This window comes from Parasteatoda tepidariorum, chromosome 6, assembly GCF_982258835.1.
Source record: "Parasteatoda tepidariorum strain Cologne lab strain chromosome 6, Ptep-v5.0, whole genome shotgun sequence".
NCBI classification, from domain to species: Eukaryota; Metazoa; Arthropoda; class Arachnida; order Araneae; family Theridiidae; genus Parasteatoda; species Parasteatoda tepidariorum.
The window spans coordinates 42,074,619-42,097,027 of NC_141760.1; the positions used below are offsets into that span (position 1 = coordinate 42,074,619).

General features: G+C 27.0%; 1 protein-coding gene across 17 annotated transcripts in view; it reads left to right on the forward strand.

The window, feature by feature from the left end:
• The window catches only part of LOC107454390 (neogenin), a 240,139-nt gene that overhangs the window by 214,314 nt on the left and 3,416 nt on the right, over positions 1-22,409 (forward strand). For 2 of the 17 annotated variants that reach the window (XM_071178779.2, XM_016071580.4), the window contains exons 8-25: positions 398-557; positions 1,687-1,841; positions 2,904-3,035; positions 4,166-4,321; positions 4,399-4,448; positions 5,239-5,383; positions 6,265-6,375; positions 7,971-8,165; positions 9,237-9,332; positions 10,420-10,645; positions 11,844-12,046; positions 13,006-13,197; positions 13,276-13,411; positions 14,515-14,693; positions 16,064-16,168; positions 18,758-18,901; positions 20,441-20,731; positions 20,810-20,964. In XM_071178779.2, coding sequence (XP_071034880.2) covers positions 398-557; positions 1,687-1,841; positions 2,904-3,035; positions 4,166-4,321; positions 4,399-4,448; positions 5,239-5,383; positions 6,265-6,375; positions 7,971-8,165; positions 9,237-9,332; positions 10,420-10,645; positions 11,844-12,046; positions 13,006-13,197; positions 13,276-13,411; positions 14,515-14,693; positions 16,064-16,168; positions 18,758-18,901; positions 20,441-20,731; positions 20,810-20,964 — 2,831 coding nt within the window. Of the gene's footprint in view, positions 1-364; positions 558-1,686; positions 1,842-2,903; positions 3,036-4,165; positions 4,322-4,398; positions 4,449-5,238; positions 5,384-6,264; positions 6,376-7,970; positions 8,166-9,236; positions 9,333-10,419; positions 10,646-11,843; positions 12,047-13,005; positions 13,198-13,275; positions 13,412-14,514; positions 14,694-16,063; positions 16,169-18,757; positions 18,902-20,440; positions 20,732-20,809; positions 20,969-22,409 lie in introns of all 17 variants that reach the window. The other 15 variants (XM_016071577.4, XM_016071579.4, XM_071178780.2 and 12 more) reach the window with 10 other exon arrangements.

Here is a 22,409-nt window from a genome sequence, read left to right on the forward strand (position 1 = left end):
TTTTTAATTTAACTATTTTATGTTTTATTTCACTTTTATTATGTTATATTACTCCTTGTTTCTTTTTGCGTGCAAAAAAAATATTAAGACATTTTTTTCTTTTATTTTTTTCCATCTATCTTTGCTTTTCTATTGAACCTTTCATCTTTACTCATATTTCCTTTACTGTAATTACTCCTAAAATGACATTTTTCATAACATACTAATTTAATCATTATTTCTCCTCTTTCTGCATTAATTTATGAATCTCTACTAACTAAATCAAAAATAATCTTCTCGGATTTCTAATCTCACCCGAAATCCAATGGGGTCTTTCTCTCATTTCCTGTTCTGTGCTATCTTTCATCTACTATTTGCATGTTAGCCACGCCTTCTCCAAAACCTTCCTCCTCCACAGGTGATAAGCCGCACAGTAAAGATGTTCCCACAACTCCTGTTGACGTCAGAGCGGTCATCGTTTCCACCAGATTTGTCACCCTCTCTTGGTCACCACCGGAAAGGACAAATGGAGAAATTATCGCATATTCAGTGTATTACAGAGAAACAACATCAACCAGGTACGAATATTGGTACTTTACTTAAATGTATCGCAATGTTTTGTTCAGTTTCGCCAAAATTTAAAAAGATGCTAAACAGATCTATGGAATAAATTTTTTTCTTTCAAACGCAAAGTCACGTTGTCTCTCCTGTATAAGACTTTAATTAAAAAGAATTAAATTCGTTCAATTGATATTTTTGGGATACTTCTCAACATTTTAAAATTTATATTTGGAAAAAAACATTTGATGAGAAAATATGATTAAAATAAATCTACCTCTAAAATCTTCATAATTCAATAGCCTAATGGAATAATTTTAAAATCATTCAAGTTTAAAAACATGTTATGATCTGCTGAAAGTAAAGATAAATTAGTTTACTCAGCAGAATTTGTAAATAAAAAATAGGTTTTTGAAACAATTAATGTTCTTTTATTCTCGACTAAGATTTTTAATTGTGTGCAAGCATTTCTATATGAAATAAAATACTTGAGGAGAAATGGCCTAAAAGTAACTTTTATAAGAGCAAACTCTCAAGTTAAACGCAAATTGTTGCGATTCTTAATTAGATTTTATTTATTTTCCTAAACATTTAACAAAATAATTTTTGGCCATCCTTGTAAAAATTTATGGAAATATTTTGAAACTACACGCCTTTGTATATAGTGTCCAAAAATATTTACAGCTTTTTATTCTTACAAAGAAACAAAACGTCTTAACTTAAAACTTCAATTAATACAAAGTTTTGATATTTTTATATAAAAATATTTTAATTGAAGTTATTAAAAAAACACTTTAATTAATGCATTAGAATTGGATCAAAGATCAGTATAAATGTACATAAGTATAATTGATTAATGTGGTAAATTTCAATCCAGTTTACTTTAATTAATGCATTAGAATTGGATTAAAGATCACTATAAATGTACATAAGTATAAATGATTAATCTGGTAAATTTCAATCCAGTTTATACTAGTATTATTTCTTCAAATTTACGATAAAACTAAACTGTTTTGATTCTAAAAACCATTTGAAAGTCTCACTGAGAAAAAAAAAGCAACTTAATTGAAAACTTCAAAAAAAAAAAAAAAAAATTCAGAAACACTTGGAATAAATGCCTAAAGTAAATATTTTTCTTGGTGTTTATAGGGAACGCGTGTTAAATACAACTCGGCTTAGACTAGAAGAAATTAATATTCAAGGCCTGCAACCTTCGACGAAGTACCAGTTTCGTGTTGTGGCATATAATCAACAAGGACCTGGAATCAGCTCTGAGGAAGTAGTGGTGGAAACTCAGGGAGAAGGTAAGCAGCAGATTTTAGTTAGAAAACTAATAAAGATAGTGTACACAATATTTTAACATCATTTCGTAAAATTTGAGTAAGATACTAAAAACATATATTTTGATTTTTGTTAATGTTTTCTTGTTCAATTTTTTTTCTTCTCTATCTTCCCTTTATTTATTTTCGTGGGAACAAATTATTATATATTTTAAAAAATAAATAAAAAAATAATAAAGTGTATACACTAAATATTTTTAAAAAAGCGTGAAAGGAAATTATGGTTTAAATTATAATCTTTAACTACTTATTAGTTTAAACAAAAGTATTTTTATATAATGGCTTTTTGTGAATAAATTTAATGAAGGACGTTAGTTATCAAAATTGAATGATTAAATTGTTATTGAATTAATTTCATTTTAGAAAATTTAAATAGCAATCACCATAAAAACTATTACAACATTTAAAAATAATTCCAATTATGAAACAAATTATAAATTTTGATAAACGTTTGTTTTAAAAAAATATTGTTTTTCAAATTTTTTTGTGAAAAAATCAGATTGCATCGGTAAATAAGTAACAAATAAGTGTATACTATATATATTGTTAAAGTTATTTTGCGAAACTTAGATAAAATTAATAGTTAACTGTAAGTAATAGTAGATGAATAATAATTTTAGTTTATTAAAGAAATTTATTTTTTGCGTTGAATTAAAGAAAAGTATCAAACATTACATGAAATATTTTCTTTGTAACTTTCAAAAAAAACATTTAAAAATGAAATATTTTATTATAATATTCAAATTGTGGTTTTCTCCAATAAAACAGATTTTTAGAATTCAAGGAAGAATTCTACAATTCTTATTGATACTTCATAAAATAATTTTAAAAATATGAAATAGAGCTCATTCATTCATTTCTGATAAATGTATTACCAGAGCTCATTCATAAAATTTCTTTTTAAGACATTTTTAAGCTTAAAATTTTAAATCCCTAAAAAGTAATTAAACTAGTATTTTAGATTGTTTTTATAATGAAGGAAAAGCATTAAATAAATCAGAAATTAACTTAATGTTATGTTTGTAGTACACGTACCAGGATCTCCAAGAAATTTGAAAGGTGAAGCCCTCTCCCCCACATCTATTCATGTCCATTGGGAAAACCCCGAAACGGTGCCTGAACCTGTTCAGAAATATAAGTTATTTTATATGGAAGAAGGTTTGTATTGTTTTAAATTATACAGACAGTTATTATACAATAAAATTTTATAAAATGTGCCCTTTTCGAATTTTTTTCATAGTTATTCTTGCAATTAAAGATTTGTGTTCTTGAAGCCATAATAATTTAGGTTCATCTTTTCCAAGAGAGAAATATGAGCTTTTTCAAATTTTGCTTTGACAGGGTGTTCCGTAATGCCCACTCTTAATATATAATTTTAGAATCCTTTTTAAAAAAAGAGGCACCCACTCTGTGTGGTGGGTTAAATCTCCGCCTACTCGATTCTTAATGTAGTGCGAGGTTCGATTCCTCGTGCTAAATTATGAGAATCGATCGATCTCCGCTTTCTTTGACATGTTTTAGCAGTTCGGAATTAAGGCCGATTTTTTTCGCTCATTTGCGTTTTTATTGGTTAATAAAAAATAATTTTAAAGATTTAGTTTTAATTATTTCATCTCGTTTGTGTTTTTGAAGTATTAGTTCATAAATATAGGGTGTTCCGTTATGTCCACCATAACTAGTTTTAGAATCTTTGTAAAAAAAAGGCACAAAAAAATGCACGTTAGAAGTAACAAATCAATATGTAAGCAGGGAAAAAACAAAAACGTTATAAAAATTAAACAATTCTCTTTTGAACTAGGTGGAACTAAAAATATAATTACGTGCTTAAATGGCGAAAGAAACTAGAGAGGAGTTGAAAGATTATTAACAACATCTCAAAGTTTCCTCTAGCAATCAAACGGGTTTCGCTGTTTTTTAATTGTGCTTAAATGCCAAAGGAAACTAAAGAGGAGTTGAAATGTTGTTATTATTAACAACATCTCAAAGTTTCCTCTAGCAATCAAACGGGTTTCGCTGTTTTTTATTCTACCTTTTTTTATAGTATTCGTTAGCCTTCGACAGAATTTGTATTTTCTCCAGCTTAAATATTATTTTTTTGACCCCTAATGTAGAGACTTTTTTAGAATATAGTAGGGGTAACCATTACAAAATGCTCTTATATATGTTTTGGAGTTTCAAAGAAAAATTCTATTAAATACTATTTTTTAATTAATGACTGAAAAACTTTTATACTAAAAACAAAGTATTTCACGGACGAGACATATTTCTATATAACTTAACTGTTTCAGGTACATCGGAAGAAAGAGAGGTATCAATTGTTGAAACTAGTCACACTCTAAGAGGTCTACGGAAGTTCACTGATTACAACTTTTGGGTAGTAGCTTTCAATAATAATGGTGCTGGACCGAACTCAGATGAAATATCAGTAAAAACCCTGTCTGATTGTAAGAATATTAGCATTCTTAAATAGTTCTGTGTTTTAATTTGTTCTCAAAAATGATTAAAACAAATTATCTTTCAGTTCCCAGTGATACTCCGCAGAATGTAACAATTGAAGCCTCTAGCTCAAGTGTAAATATTTTTTTTACATTTTTTATTTAATTTTTGTTGTAAATCTGTTTTACAAATCATAAACAATTTCTACATTATTTTTATGATTAAAAAAGAATATCTCTTTTACTCAAAATAAATAAGAAAAGTTTATTTAGAAAAAAAAATTTCTGTAAGAAAAACTAGAAATAAAAAATAAATAAGAAAAACCATTATAAGTAAAACTGCACTAATAAACGTGTTCTAATGATCAACATGCCAAAACTATTTAGGGATTGGATTTCATTTTATATTGATAACTGAAATTAATGATTCATGTTTAAGGATGAGAGCCCATAATAAATTATCAATGAGGATATTTTCAATAAGGGTCAACTAAATAATTATTGAAATCTGTTGAATGACTTGTGAGAAAGATGATCACATCAATGAGTTTGGTTGCTTAATGAAATTTGGGGGAAGTGTCTAAATAAAGCACTTCCAGCAATCCAGGTTTTAGGTTTTAATTTTTACCTTCATTGGTAATGTTTTTGTTTTCATCTAACTTCGGCAACTTTTTTTTTCTCATTTACTGTTGATCGTTCTGAAGATGTATGTTTTAAAGGTATTTAAATTGGACGAACTTTAGTTATATTGCTGATTTAGATCAGAGGATTATCATATGTCCTGTTGTTATAGTTTTTAACATATTTTCAAAAGGAAGAAACTTTCAACTGAATTTAACACAAATGTAGAACCAATTTACATTCTTATCTTATACAAATTCGTTTCTGCTTAATCTAATTTAAATATTGCTTACAATTTCTTGCAGACAATTATTGTTCGTTGGGAACCTCCGCCTAAAGAAACTCAAAATGGCGTCATAATGGGATATAAAATTCGATACAAATTGAAAGGAAGCCGACGAGGCGATACAGTTACGACAGATGGAAACAGGCGATTATACGCTCTCACTGGTAAGAAATAAACTCAATTATATTATAAAATCTCATTTTATTTTACTTACGCCCAATTTGTAGCTATTAGTTTTATTTTATTTCAGCGTATTTGAAATAATTTATCTTTTGAACCTTAATATTTAAGCTTTTATTGTTTAATTTTAATTTCTTTGTCATTTATAGTCAATCAATGATAAATTAAAATATTTAACTCAGAAAACTTTCTCTTTGAATAAAATCCCGTCTCGTTTTATAGTTAAACTAACAATGCCATTTTAAAAAAGATAGAATATATATTCGCAAAAATAAAATATTCATTAGTAAAAAATTGCTTGAATTTTGGTTAAACATGTCTCACAAAAATAGGAAGATACTGCTGTTGTCATTTCAGAAAACTTTCGCTTTTATAATTTAAAAACAATTGAATGAAACAATAGGAAATTTCGCAACAATGTTTTCAAAATGTTTAAGAAACCTTCTTACATCAAATATCATTAATAAGTCATTACTTTTGAGCTATTTTATGTCAAATTTAAATAATTTTTCTCCTTGGTGTTTTTTTAAAATAAGTTTTTTTTTTAAAAAAACAGAACATTGTGTTTTTAGAAAAATTCTACGCATCTATATCTGTTATTTTATTCCATTAATTTTCTGTTTTTTTTTTAATAAACAAAAAATTTAAATAACTTCTGTTACTGAATTTCTTTTGTTTAACAGAATGTTTCACTTACTTCATTTTAAATCGTCTAAATTTATTATCTAAGCATTCAGAAGTTATATACCATTAAACTATTAAAACCAAATAGTTTTTAAGCATAAAAAGTAATAACCATAATTAACTACTAATAAACAGATTAACTAGTTTTTTAAATAATAAAAAATTGATGAATTCATTTTAGGTTTAGAGAAAGGTGCCCAGTACAGTATTAAAATCTCAGCCTTAACAATCAACGGAAGTGGTCCTGCCACAGATTGGATCATTGTAGATACATATCAAAATGACTTGGATGGTGAGAATAGTTTAAATTAGTCTTTTTCCCTATAAAATAATATATTCTGTTTCAAATTTTATTTTACTTGTCTGATTTTGCATATTTTTTTTTCTTTTCCAACTGAATAAGATGAGAAGAAGCAGCATCACTTTCAGTTGCAAATTTTGAAATCGAGGGTGCTCTGTAAAGAACGCCTTTATTATAAATTTTCAGCAGTGAAGTGAAAAATAGTTACAATAAGCAAATACATATTTACATGCACAATAGTTACAAATTAGTATTTAAGACAAGAAAAAAAGAAAATATTAGCAAATTCCGATGAGAAAAACTGGATTAAATACCACAAAATTAGTTTGATTGCCTGATGAAACTTGGAGATGTTGCTAATTATCTCCTTTCAAACACTTTCCTTCAAGCAATTAAACATGGGTTGTTGTTTTCCAGTCTTTAATAGTTATTAATTTTAATTTCTGTAGTGACTTTTATTTTTTTTCTTGTTTAATTGATATCTTGTAGTATATATGTGTATACTTCTTTCATTTTGTTTTTGACGAGGGTCCTAAGAATATGGAGTAAAGAATGGCCGTAAAAAAAACTTCACATGAATAAATTTTGTCCGAAAATAAAAATTTGTTCAAGCTTGAATTACAGCTTTTAGGACCATTATTACGTTTTGAGTTCAACAAAGATACAATATATTTGTTCAATGAATTATTAGTGACTTAAAGTCGTTTAAACAAATACCATCAAGCATAAATAAAATTTGTCTGAAAATTAAAAAAATTACCCACCTCAGTTATTACGTTTTGAGTTAAAGAAAGCTTCAGTATCAATGGATTTTTTAGTGACTTAAAGAAATTATAATAAAATTACTAACTCTTTAAAAAAAAGGGTAGTAATGTAGGTAGCTTAACAAGGTAAAAGGCAGCTTAGACAGTTTTTGAAATGATATATACGGATCTAAACAACTGTGGTAGGTTTAAAAAGTGTGGTCCACAGATGAGATTGTTTCCTCCTAAGCATTTGTTAGTAGTTTAAACAATAGTCTACATTAATGGTTTAATTAAACATTCATTAATATAGGTTTGCCTTTGCTTTTGTTTAATATTTTTATAGTCTAAAAAATTTCCTTTCTTTATAAATTACATTTAAAATGTTTGATATTATGTAGTTCTCTCTAAATGATATGTATTTATGTAATTGTTATTGCACATTATAATAATAATTTAAAAGATATATTGATTTAATGTTTTGTTATTATCTTTTCACACATTTCTCTATTTTTTGTGACAACTAACAAGTAATTATGCCAGTTTAGTCTTTTGCTCCTTTTAATATAATTATTGCTGGAATTTAATTTTGTATGTAAAAATCAGCGCATGATTTGTTGTTTGTAATAATAGTTTTATTGATGCATTTCCAATTCAGAGTGCATAATTTATTTCATCTGCAATTTTGTACAAAAATCATTGTGAAATTTATTATTTAGCAATTTCAATTTTTATTACTGTGAATAGAATCCTGAACACCTAGAAAATTTTAATTATTCTAATATAGAATAATAATTGTTACCTAATATTATTTAACGCTAATAGTCTGGTTGTTAAATACAGAAACTAGAGTGCCTGACAGACCAAGTTCCTTGCGAGCAAAACCCACTGCTGATACAATCTATGTTGTGTGGACACCCCCTCGAAACCTAAACACCATGATAAGGGGGTATACGATTGGATGGGGCATTGGATTTCCTGACGTATACACCAAAGTCTTAGATGGAAAACAGCGATATTACAATATAGAAAATTTACGTAAGTTTCTGTTTCAATACTATTAGCTTTTATTATTTTGTAGCTTCAATTTGAACAATTATCATGAATTTATTAACTTTGAGAAAAAGATAAAATTCAATGAAAAAAAATAGCACTAACAATCATTGGTACGAAAATAACAAAATTAAAATTCATGAATTAAAATCCACAAGTGTATATTAATTTTTAAGTGTATATAAATTTTTTAATTCATTTATTTTGAAAATTAATCAAATAACCAATAATATTAATCCAGCATAGAATAAAAAAAGACATTAACATTACATAAAATTGATTTTTTTTTAGTTGAAAAATTTAAACCTTGCATAGACTGCAAATACAGATTGTTTCGTAATTATCATCCTTAATATATAATAATTTTTAGAATCCCTGTCGAAAATGGAGTGCAAAAATCATTCACATAAAAGGTTCTAAATAAATATTAAAGCGAGGATGAAAAAAATAATATTAAAATCTAAGGAATGACAAAATATGATGAATTGGGAAAAGATCAGATTAAAATGACGAAACCAGTTTGATTGTCCGATAAAACTTGAAGGTATTTCTAATAATTGTACGAAACATTTCCTTGTTCCTTCTGTGCATTCAAACTGGTTTTTAATCTCTCTTTTCTCATTAGTAATTCGCCATGTTTTGATGAGGCTTTTTCCTAATATAAATATTAATTTGCGACCTAGTATGTGATCATAAAACCATATATTAAGGGTGGTGATTACGGAATACCCTGTGTATTTTTAATACATTAAAAATAACTTTTCTTCATTTATTTCGAAAACCAAATAAAGTTTATTTAAACCTTTAATTTGATTTTGATAAATAAATAAGTTTGATTTTAATGTTAATATTTTTAACAATTTGAAAAATGTTCCCTAAAATGTTTAGATTTAATTGAACGTGAGCGTTAAATTAAATGCCATTTTTTATTACACCGATAAATTACAATACATTAGGTGACACCACAAAAGGGCACAATTTGTATATAAACGAAACCTTTTGAATTTATTTCATAATAATAAATATTTTTAAACATCTGTTACTAATATTTTGCAGAACCCTCTTCTGAGTATGTTATCAGTTTGCGAGCCTTTAACCAAGTCGGTGATGGCATACCCATTTATGAAACTGTGAAAACGTTAATACAAGCCCGTGAGTATCGATTCCACTTTCTTATTCTTTTATTGTACCACATAGGGTGATAAAAATATACCTTGCACACTGGTAATAATAACTCCACAACTATCGAAATCTCCTTTTTACTGTAATGAGAAAGCTAAATTCTTTTACATTGTGAAATCAAAATTCAAATATTTTAAAAACAGCAATTAATGCATTATGAATCTTCATTAGAAATTTAGTTACTTATTTATTGGAAATTTAGTTACTTATTTATTAGAAATTTAGTTACTTATTTATTAGAAATTTAGTTACTTACTTCAAGACGTTTAAAACTCAATTTATTAAAATTAAACTCATTTTTAAATTGTAACATTTTTTACCAATGTAATACCGACATCTTACATATTGCTTTAATATATATTTTTTTTATGCTACAAGTTATGATACATTTTTGGAAGAAACTACAGCAGTAATTGACACCTAAAACATATTATAATTATTATGCAAATCATCAATATTATGGAAATAAAGCACTGATGTTATTGAAAAAGAGATTTCTATTTTATCAATTGATTTTTGCTTTTATGATATGTGATAAAAAATTAACATAGAATTATATTTTTGTAAACCTAGAAACACTGTGAAGGCTAAATATTATAACTATGCATAAAAATAACCATTTATTTTAATACTTTAATTTTGAAATCACCTAAGAAATTCCTGTGATCTTTTCGAATTCCCTAGTTCCTTCATGTAAATCTGTTATTAATCATATCACCTAAATAAAATGATGGGAGCAAATATTGCAAATCGTAAAAATATTTCATCTAAAAAGTATCAAATCCAAATGTAAATAGTATCTTAACATCCTAACTATAGACAAACTGTTTTTATTATTATTTTAATCTTTTAATTCTGATCGAAGTCAAAAATGATTCTTCAGAGTTTGATGTATATAATTATTTCCTTTTTATTTTGCTAAGACTCTAAATATGAGTACTAAGAGCTATCATTAAAAAACACTCTGTAAATTATAAAAAGGATTTTATCAGATCCACTAAAATATCTCTTAAAGTCTTTAATTATTTAATACTGAAATATTTCTCAAATATTTTAGCACCAGAGCCTTTGACACCTATGCTGCCGCCTGTAGGCCTCAAGGCTATGGTTTTATCCTCATCATCTGTTGTCTTGTACTGGACGGACAGCACTTTATCTCGAAATCAGCTGGTTACTGACAATCGATATTATACAGTGCGTTACAGTCCTTATTCCACTTCATCTAGCTCCAAATTTCGATATTTTAATTCCACTGACTTGAACTGTATGATTGACGATTTACGGTGAGTTTTTCTTCTGCATTTCTCTGAAAATTAAATTGGCACATTTTCTTGTAATGATTAGTAATGTTAAAAAGTTTTTTAACAGTTGTTTGCTATAATTAATAAATAGGTAATATTATTTCCAACCTATTAAAACTTAAGTTTTATATTTTGCATTAAGTTTTGATTTTTATTGTACTTGAAAAAGAGTTTTAAAATCTCTAATTTGCAGTTAAATTAAAACAATTTGTTAACTAATTTATAATTATTATTAAATGAAAAGTTCTGAACAAAAGCGAAAATTCCTATCTAGGTTCATCAATTTTTTTTTAAATAACAAATAATGCTTAAACAAGAAGTATTATTTGAAAGGTAAATAACCACTAGATAAATTAGAAATAGGTAAATCAGAATCACTTATTGTAACAATAAATTTTGCCAAACGCAAATTTGGCAGGATTTTCTTTTCTTTTCCATAATTTTTTTTTTTTTTTTTTACTTGAAACCTTTCCCAATTTAATTTAAAATACTACACAACACATGTTTAGAAAAAGGACTTCTTAATTTGCCTGTAAAATATATATTCATAAAAAATATTAGAGATTTTTCAAGAATAAGAGTTAACATTAAACCATAAATTAGACCTGATTTATTTTCATTCATTTTTATTTCTGATAAAAATCAAGCTGAATAAACTTTAGAGTGAATTTCTTTCATTTAAGAATTAAGCACTCGTATTTTAAAACTAAAATCTGTTTAACAAAATTTCTTTTTAATCAATTATCTTAAGAGAATTAACTATCTCAGTATATTTCATAAAACTCTCAATTTGTAAAAAACTATTTTTCAAGAATTTGATTAGCAGTTGATGATCTTTTAAATTATGGTCCTCATATCTCGATAAGAAAAACATTTGGATTGATTCCAGTGAGAAAAAAACTTAAATTTTGAAATAAAATTATTTTTAAAAATTAATTAAGGGAAATTTGAAATTTTTTAAAAGACAGAAATATTATTCAAATGTTTTTCTTTACTTTAAAATCCAATGCAAACAACAGTGCTATATTCAAAATATTACAAGCACATTCTTTACAAATATTTAAAAAAAATTGTCCTCAACAATTTTAAAAATCAGGAAGTTGTTAACAAATTTTATGCTTTTGAATTTTTGATACTTCACATTTTGAGAATTAAAACAACTATTATATTTTTGTTATAGACCAAACACTCAGTATGAGTTCAGTGTGAAAGTCGTCAAAGGTTCAAGAGAAAGTACATGGAGTATGAGTGTAATAAACAATACTCTGGAGGCTTCTCCATCATCACCCCCACGAGACTTAACTGTGATACCTTCTGAAGATGATGTATCATCTGTAACTTTGACTTGGCAACCACCTAAACAACCCAATGGCCAAATCACAGGTGAGAATATTCCCTTAAGCAAAAAGTGTTCAAAACTGAGACCCATGTTGCTAAACAATCTAAGATCCCACAGAAGAATTAATGTCCAAATCCTGATGAATTTTTATACGTTGTTAATAATTGTTTCATTGTGTCGACATTAATACATAATTTAATATTAAACTCATTCAAGTTCCTAGTTTTGAATTTTTAGTTTATTAAATAAAATTATTTGTCATTTAAAAAAATTTTAGTAATTCAAGTAGGGGAGTTTATTTGTAAATTATCAAAAGTCTTGTTACAAAACATTAGATATAATTCTTTTCATGAGCATTAAATAATATTCATAAAAACAAATATATTTTATAAGAATTGAATTATTTTAAAAAATTGTTTTCTTTACTGAAAAAATGGTTTTATGGGAATGGGAAATAATTGCTCGATAAGTTTGAATTTTTAAACATCCTTTTGTCCGAAATTGTATAAGGATTTCGTTTGAATGCAGAAATTAGGTAAAATCACAATTAAATGAGATTTCAATTATTATTAATCTTTAAATGTATAGCCTTCACTCTAAATAGTTTTCCCTTGAAAACAGGTAGCTCATAACTATTAAATAATTAAAAAAAGTTGTAAGAAATATATCTAAAAATGTACATAAAAAAACATTTTAAGTACTGTTTTGAAAGTAAAATTAAAGTGAAAAGCAAACATTTCCTTCAATTCCTAAAGTTGCAACCAATTATTAAAAGAATATTTCATACTTGGTTACTTAAAATTACTCACTTAAATATTAATTTACCACCCGTAATGTGTCCTTTTTTGTATTTCATTTTTATAAGGATTCTAAATATATACATTAAAGGTGGTGACTACGAAACACCTTGTATACTTCAATTATTCTCATTAAAAACTGAAATTCTATGACATTGTTTATATCAAAATCTACAGAATTCAATTGAATAACATAACCTTTTCAGGATATGTGGTCTTTTATACAACAGACAACACACAGGACAGAGATTGGATTGTTGATGGAATAATAGGAGATAAATTATCTTCTACATTAAGAAGTCTGTTGCCAGATACTGTTTATTACTTCAAAATCCAAGCTAAAAATTCTAAAGGTTATGGTCCATTTTCATCTGAAGTTGTGTACAAAACACCACCAGGTATTTAAAACACAATTTTTAAAAAATCTGAAAAATTTATTTTTGTATGTAGTTATGAAACATTTGTTTCCTTTATAGGTATGGCAAACAATTTTTTATACATCATCATCGCAGCTGTCTCAGGTGGTATCGTAGTCATCATCCTCATCATCATAGTGTCAGTAACTTGTAGACGCCGGCACAATAACTACCTTGCTCCAGTACAAAAGAACAGGTGACTACTGATAAATTTTGATTTTAGAAAATAAATTTAAAATTTATGTGTGTGATCTGCTAATATCACGCACTAAACCTTTTGTGGAGAAAAAAAAAACATTTTTAATTTTTTACAACAAATTCAGAGGTAATTTGTTAATGAATTTAAAAATACTAAATGATTATATAAAGTAAGTTTTTTAAAAATAAAGTTTAGAAGAAAAAAAATATGTTGCTTTTTGTTACTATGCCACAAGTTATTCTGTTATCATACATACTTGTAAAGATTAATATAAGAGAGATTACGGTAATGTTTGTAATAATTAAAGCTGGTCCGAATAGATATAAAGAATGTCCCATCAATTAAAATTCATTTAAACAAGTAATAATAGGAAGATAATCACAGTTAGTCAGTTTAAATGTAACTTTAAGTATTTGATTCTTTTTTTAATTTTGAACTTTTTCATGGTATATCTTTTTAGACCAGTGCTCTTTATTTAAAAGGCGTTCTGTTGTAATGACTGCCCTTAATATATTTAACAAAAAAGAAAATGAAGTAAACAACTATGCAATATTAGGTGCAGGAAAACACAAACATTTCCAAACAATGATCTATCATCATTAAAATCAGAAAAGGTATAAAAGGAATTAAAATCATCAGAAAAAAGTTTGTCTCTTGCTGGATTGAATGCATTTTCCTTTCAACTTGGAATCATTTTTAAATTTTTCCTCCTCAAATAAACTGATTTTAATTCCCTCCTTTGTTTTTATTAACCTTATTAGTGATTGGTCAGAATTTGAAACAACTCTTTTGTTCCATCTCTTACAATTTGTGGCCTACAAATGCGCTGAGTTTTTTTTACTTTGCAGAGATTTTATATATTAATGATAGTAATAATGGAACATCTAGTATGGCAGTGATTTTAAAAATCTTTAAGACTGCTTTTTTTAAAGAAAAAAAATCCAACTGGTCGATTTTCATCCACAAAAATTCCTTATTTAAAAACGTATTAGTTATCAGTGAATTGTTATCCACAAAAACAAAGAATTAGTAAAAGCTATTTACACCATTGAATACTTATTACTTACTAATCTGTTTGGGATAACTTTCTTTTATGACAGATATGGGGGACAAAAAGCAACAGGCCGCGAATTGAAGCCTCCAGACTTGTGGATCCACCATGATCAGATGGAGTTGAAGGAGAAAGTGAGGCAGGGTGATCATTCCGGATTATCCAGGAGTCCTCATGAAACTGACATCATGATTGATGTGATGGAAAAGAAAAAGGGATCATATATTGGTAATTTTTTGATAGCAATTAATATTGGATTTAATTAAATTTCTGACCAATTTAATCTGTGGAAAAAAACAGCATCATATTTTTATGCTGTATTTCATGTTTAATTTTTCATATTTTTTGTAAATATTTATTTTTAAATAATTTTAATTTTTGCAATTTTAACAATTTAATTTTGCACAATTTTTGTAATTTTTTTTATATTCTAAGATACATTATTTAATAATCATTGTTTTTACAGTTCACTTCAGATATTTTGAAGTTTAATTTTTTTCTATAAAAATTGTTTCCCATACAAACAGCTTTTCTAACTTAATAGTGATAGTTCATATAATGTTGTTAGTATAGTGTTAAATAAATAATTTTACACTGTACTAGAAAAAATGTATGGCTTTGGTTAGAGAGCCGACAAAAGGGACATTTGTATTCAGCCAGCAAATTCATGCTACATAATTAGAAATGGATTCCAAAATAAAATGCCATTTTTTTAAATTGCACTCTAAATAAAACAAAGGAAAAAAAATTACAAAATTATATTAAGAAAAAAAGAGAAACTGTAATAATGTTAAAGCATCTTTTTTTTTTAAGGTGGTTTACATTTATAAAAACTAGTGTGACAGGTAAAGGAAAATAATATTCTAACATTTGTAAGACATAACCAGCATTTAGGATGGCTAAGTTGTATGTTCATTAGTAAAAATTCTACTTTGCCGCCAGATCTTTAAAATTTGTCAAATTCATTTATGATTTTCCAGCTTGTAGTTATTGAAAAATGTTTTTGTTGAATGTATCGATGTTGCTTATGTGAATGGTTATATATCTTAAACTCCAGTTTTCATAAAATTTTAACTAACAATTCTTTTGAAAAATAGGAAGGGCACCATAAAGTAATAGTAACTCAAGCTATAAAGATGATTACTTAATTACAAATATGATTACCAAAACAAAAATTTACCAATTTTTTTAAACTTATATTTCTATGTAACTACTATATCATATCACAATGCTTCTAAAAAATACAAACCTTCAATTGTTCGATAAGTTACTCTTTCTGAATATCCATAAGAAATTGAAAAAACATTTCCAAACCTTGTGTAATTTGCAATTGTATAATTAAACCACAATTTACTTTCAAAATCTTAATGTAGATGATTTAAACTGAAAATCAAAATATTAATTTTTACATTTTATCCTCAGATTAGAAATGTTTGCATGACTTTCTCAGTTTCATTATTATTTTATTATTGTCTTGTTTTATTTATTTTAACATTTAAGCATGATTATTTACTCACATTTCTTGTGTTTTGTTTCCCTTTATGATTTATCTTTTGTTCTTTTTTGTTTTATTTATTCAATTTATTTTGATTGATAAGCAGATGATATGGCATCATTAGATGGTGTGTCTGAATCTAGTCAATCCAGAGTAAAATCATTTTTATTACCTCCCGAAAGTTTCTCCCTCCCTCCACCTCCTCCCAGTAAGTAATAAAAATTAAAACATTTAAATATGAATATTCTCTGTAGTAGAATTGCTTATAGCACTAATTATTCTTTTGATTAATCATTTAATCAGTCTTAATAGTTTGATATGTTAATTGAAAAACTCTTAAACCAATGAAATTGCAAAATGTTATTTACACCTTACACAGTTTATAAACAAATGAGGAAATTGTAAAAAAAAAATCTTTTAACAATCAATTTTTATGCAAATTGATTATTTTGAATAATTTATTTCAAACGTTTATTTGTCTGCTTTTACAAAGATATGATTCATCAAATATTTTAAAGAGAATTAACATATTTAGGAACAATTTTTTATAAAGTGTGAAAGAGAATTTTAATCCATTTATTTTCAAAATATAGAGTTTAATTGTCTGATTCAGTCTTAATGTTTATAACATTGAGGCACAATATAAAACAAAATTAGGTTTATTAAAAAGGTTAAAAATAATAAAATTTGAATGAGAATTCGTTATGAAAAATAAAAAAAATTTCCGTTTTCCATGCAGGAAAATATGTCTAATTTACTCCAGAGCATTTTCATGCTCCCTAAAAAAAAAAAAATTAATAAAACTAGTTTTGACTGTTTTTTACTAGTCTGAAATTTCAAAGGAAATATATGTTCATTTCCAACCCTCACTTATAAAAGTTTTGAGTACCTTTTATGTACTTGTTTTTCAAACTATTATTCTAATTTTTAAAAACTGCTAATTAATAAACACTGGCTGATTCCATAGCAGTTACAAAATAATAATATCAAAAACTATTTCGACTTTTATTTGTGATAAATCTTGAAGAGTACCCAATATAATATTAGACTTTAGATTAAATAATTGATAATACAGAGGAAAGCTCAAGTACTAGTCCAGAAACTTTTGCATCAAGAGATAAGTACATCAAAAGGTGGTGTCATTGTCTGTTGTCTGCGCATTTTTTTGGCTAGAAAATCACATGGTAGGATCCAGTTTTTCCTTATTCATTTCCATATTGTTTTGGTTATCATCAGTATAAAATTAATAAAAGTCATAAAGGTATTGTTTTTCATTCAATTCTTTTGTATCCCTAACATAAAGTTATTTTCCTCTACTGCTTTCAGTTCAAGAGATTAAAACTAAGAGAATTGTTTTTTTATAATTACTATTATAATGTAATTACTATTATAATGTAATTACTATTATAATGTAATTCTGTGCTACATTTTAAGATAAAGTTCTTTAGAAAGGTGGTCAAACCTTAATAACCATTTTAAAATTATTATTTTTTTGCAAATAACATTAACATACAGTTATAAATTACAGTTGAAGAGACCTGTTAAATTATTTAGAACTTAACATTCAGCTTCATGCACAATGAGATGCAAGCAAAAATAGTACTTAATATATCTGCCCGTTTGGTAAGCGGAAATATTAAATTACAGTTGCAAAGTCATCAAATTTGTTTAAACAATATAATGTAATAACAATACAAATATTATTTTAAAAAATGATTACTTATATTACATATCAAATATATAATACAAATAGATAATAATATTTGGACGTGAGAAGTGGAAGCACAAGCGTAAGCATACAGAATTCCTTTTAGTACATATATGTTAAGTGAATAATTTTAACTTGATTTTTGCCAAGAAACAACAATTATTGCGAAGCAATCATTGGGGTTGATGAGCGGCAGCAAACAGGGGGCTTAGCCCCCTAGTAAATTAATATAAATATAATGTATTTAGAAATTTTTGGGAAAGCAAATCCCACCATATTAATCATAGCATCAATTTTATATTGGCCTATCTTTAATCTTTTATCTACCTTCCCAAAATTGGCCTCCAACAAAAGTCCTACTGCAAAGACATACAACAAGAAACCAAGATTGGCATATTTAAATTTTGTATTAATGGCACTAGATAAGCTTGGATTACCCATAGGTCCTACTTTGTGGCTGCAAATACAATTCAATCTGGTAAACAAAATATTGGCTCATGGTAAGATCTTCCTCTGAGTCGTGGTAGCTCAGAGGATAAAGCCAAAGCCTCAAATAAGGTTACCAGAGTTAAAATCCCAACGATGACTGGTCAATACAAATTCCGCACCCAACTCGCACCGACCACACTGCTGATGCAAAATATCCTCAGTGGTAGGGGGATTATGGGTTAGAGTCCCCTTGCTGTCAGGCTAACCATGGGAGGTTTCAGTAGGTTGGTTTCATCAAAAAAAATCTTCTACAAAGGCAAATTTCTCCCAACACTTGATCCAAGACTTTCCTTGTCCTCTGGATTGGGTTCAAAATTACAAGGCTATGGAGTAAAACATTGATAAGCCGAAAACCTAAAAATTGGGTCGGCTGTTCAATGACGGTTATAAAATAAAATGTCTTCCTCTAGCCTTTATTTGGCAAAGATTTAAAAATACATCTCTTGTTTGTCTGAGTTATATTGCTGCCCAAGTAACTGTCAGATTTGATAATCCATACAAACAAATAATTGAAATACATAATATTTTAATATATATATTAAGCCTTTTGTCGTGCTTTTGTACTTAGCATGCTTCTAAAATGTTGGTTAATAATTTCAGCCTTATCTGCTACTACTCCTGTACCAAATGGAGGTCTGGAATCTCCATATGAAATGGGATCAAGTGGCTTAGCGAGACCAATATATCCTCGTACACAATACAATATTCCTCATGCTCACGTCACCATAGATGCTGCTCATCCTGGTAATATCTTTTCCATACAATTTACATGCCTCATTCCTTTTTTTAAAGAAAATTATTAAATTTTAAAATTTTTTCCCGTTTGCTCTAGAATGCCTATGATAAGAATTTTAAAAGTGCATATTCAGATCTGTGTTTCTAAAATTTTAAAATTATAAGTATTTTGATTCGAGAAAAGTTATTTTCTGTCTATTCAATTTCATATCGATTCTTATCAAAAAATAAATCATTTTCAGATAAATGCAAATAAACAATGACATATGTTATTCATGCATTAAGCAACTGATATAATATTTTACAGATTTTCAAAAAGAAAATTCTATTATGAAAGATAACTTTAATATTGTGCGAAAAGGCAATTATTTTCAAGTTATAAATTGGAAAATACTTGTTTCTAAATTATGCAAATTCAAATGCATTAACTTGCAAGTAAAATATTTTGTGTACTTCGTTTGTTTCTTGGCCTATTTTGTGACAAAATTTAGAGAAATTTTTTCAAATTCTGCGTTTTTCTTTTTCTAACATAATAATAACTAAAAATCAAGTGCAGTAATTCTCACATGAATTACATTAGTTATATATTTTAATGAATATAAAATAATCTTCAGGCATTTAACTACATTAACAATTTAGCGATGGGTCAATAGGCGGGGAAACAAGTAGTTATTTTTTTGCGAACATATCAATAAAAATTTAAAATTATCTAATATCTTCTATGCTTAAAACAAATTGAAGTTCTGATAAGTCATAATGAACAATAAATATTATAAACAAATTTTAATTGAACTTGTAATTTTTCAAAACTGCTTTTAAATTTATTATTGACTGTCAATTGTAGCTAGATATACCTGTGATAATACAAAATATTTTATGTATAAAAAGATAACAATTCATCAGAATATTTAATATATTATTAAGAAGAACAGAATATTTTTTTTACTTCATTGTAGAAGTAGCAGTAAGCTTATAGTACAGTTGGACTGCACAAAATATTAAGTTTCTTGGCCGTAGTAAAGTGTAAGATAAAATATAACCTCTACATTAACCTCCTGCTATTAATGCAAGAACTCACTGCGCATGATGTTACTTTCATAAAACCTTTCTGTAGAATAATCGGGGTTACTGAAATATTGCCAAAAATAATGTAAGACAGCAGCATTGTATTATCTTGAAAGTATTAGTGTATTAATTTTCAGATATTCAAATGCCTTTATTAGAGAGGCAGGTTTTTGAATTATCGTCAAAATAACAATGAAGTAATAAAAACATTCAAATTTCTATAAGGTACTAAAATATTATCTGATTTAAAATTTCATTTGCTTCAAAAATATATAAAAAGTGTTAAGGCTACAATCTCTTGGGACTATTTATTTAAGGTACTAATAAATGAAATATTACTAATAAATGAAAGATACTAAAATATTGTTTAGTAAAATGGCATTACTAAATCAATCTTGTAGAATTGTTATTAATATTTTCATGATCATTATTTCTATAATTCATCTTTGAAAAGTAAAACTAAAAAAAAATTGTTTAATTTAGGTTCATCAACGTCTACTCTCACTTCTCCATCTTCAAGAACTCATCACCCATATGATCAAGTTACATCTCCAACTTTACACATAACACTCGGTGGAGCTTCTGTGTTGGGTGGCTCAAGCCAACATGCAACCTATTCAAGCAACACTGGTGTACCTGTTGTACCACCAACAGACTGCACCTCTGTCTCAGGTACCCTTAGTAAAAGACCACCCAATCACTCACTTAAATCATTTAGTGTTCCAGCACCACCTTGTCAAAGTGCTCCAACAACTCCACAACCTCGGCACATCGGTAAGCACATACTATATCCTAACCATATTATTTCAGCCATATTTCTGCATTTTAACAAGTTTTTTACCTCTCTTTCAGTTAAACCCCAGCAAGTTGCAAGCCCCCAAAAGAAACTTTTAACGAGCGGTGGTCCATCACCAGCAGCACCTTCATCTCAACAATCAACATTAAAATCACGCCCTTCAACAATGCCGAGGCAACAAGATGGAAATAGCGACCGGGAGGACCTGCCTGTAGGTACTTAAACCTATTGCTTCTATTCTATCTTTCCCTTTTCTATGCACAGTGAAATTTCCAAAGTACAAACAATTGCTGTAAGCACTTCAACAATTCCCCCTAAGAACTTAATTTGGTATAAAATTACGTAGGAAAAAAATAGGGAAATCTATTTTAAATTATTGTACGTTTATATTTTGAATTTATACAACATTAAGACGGTTTTCAGAATATTTCTATCCTTAAAAAGAACCGTTAAAAAAAAGTTTTGAATCTTAATTTTAATTTAGAGATTTCCTAATTAATTTAAAAATTAAATGTTGTGTTGAAATAAAAAAAAGGCTTATTTTTGGATGATGATTGACAATAACTGACCTTCATAAATTCCTTTCAAAATTAATTCTTGTAACTTCTAATCATAAAAATTTCATCAACTTTTAAACATACAATTGGACTAAAAGCTAAGATAATATATTTTTATTTAACACATTTACATTTTAAAGATATGAAAAAAATACAAAAATGTGAGCCTCTATTTTTGTTGAATAAACAAACTGTGAATTATTATTATTATTTTGGATATCTGCTAGAGATGTTTATACCCTAAATTTATTTTGAAATTTCTGGATACACGTTGTAGCTTTTCATTAAAATTTTTTATATATATAGAGAAAGATAATTTATCTGAGATACTCCTATGTTACAGAACATAAAATACTAATTCAAATTTATGAATGGATACATCTATTAACTAGTTATAAGCTTATAATAGTTTTTCCCAGTGGTTCTTACTTCAATCAGTTTTTCTAACTACAGCAAAGAGAAAAAGCTAATGCCCTGGAAGCTGCAAGTGCACTTAATAGTAGATTGAAAAAAACAACATTTCACTGTACATATTTGCTTTAATATTCCATGTTCTCATGCATTTCTGTCTGTCCTAGCAACATTCTTTCTTTCTCAATGATGTTATGAATTGATATGATGCAATTGTGAGCATAGTGTGAAATATGAATTCTTTTTTCATTAAAAAAAAATTACAAAATGTGTAGAAAGTTCCGAGCTTCATGAATTTTGTTTATGACACACCTAATTATTAGGTTAAATATTGACCAATGTTTATATGCATTAAGTTTATTAGTGTTGCTTTTAAGCATCACAATTTTAATTCCTAATTTTACGTGATTGTATATTTTTTTTAACTAGCAAGACTACATTAATTTCTTCTTAACTAATTAGGACTAATGCTTGTAATACCTAATTAATTAGCATATTGCCTAGCAAAATATGAAGACAGCAACTTGGTGGAGGAAAATTTTATTCTCATTTTAAAAGTACTTACAAATACTGTGGTTGCTTTCTATTTATTGTAAACGCCTCAGTCTAAAGGATTTAAAAAGGGTGGTCTCAAAACATTTAAACAGTTATGGATTACATATAACTAAAAAAACTAAAAAAATTGCCA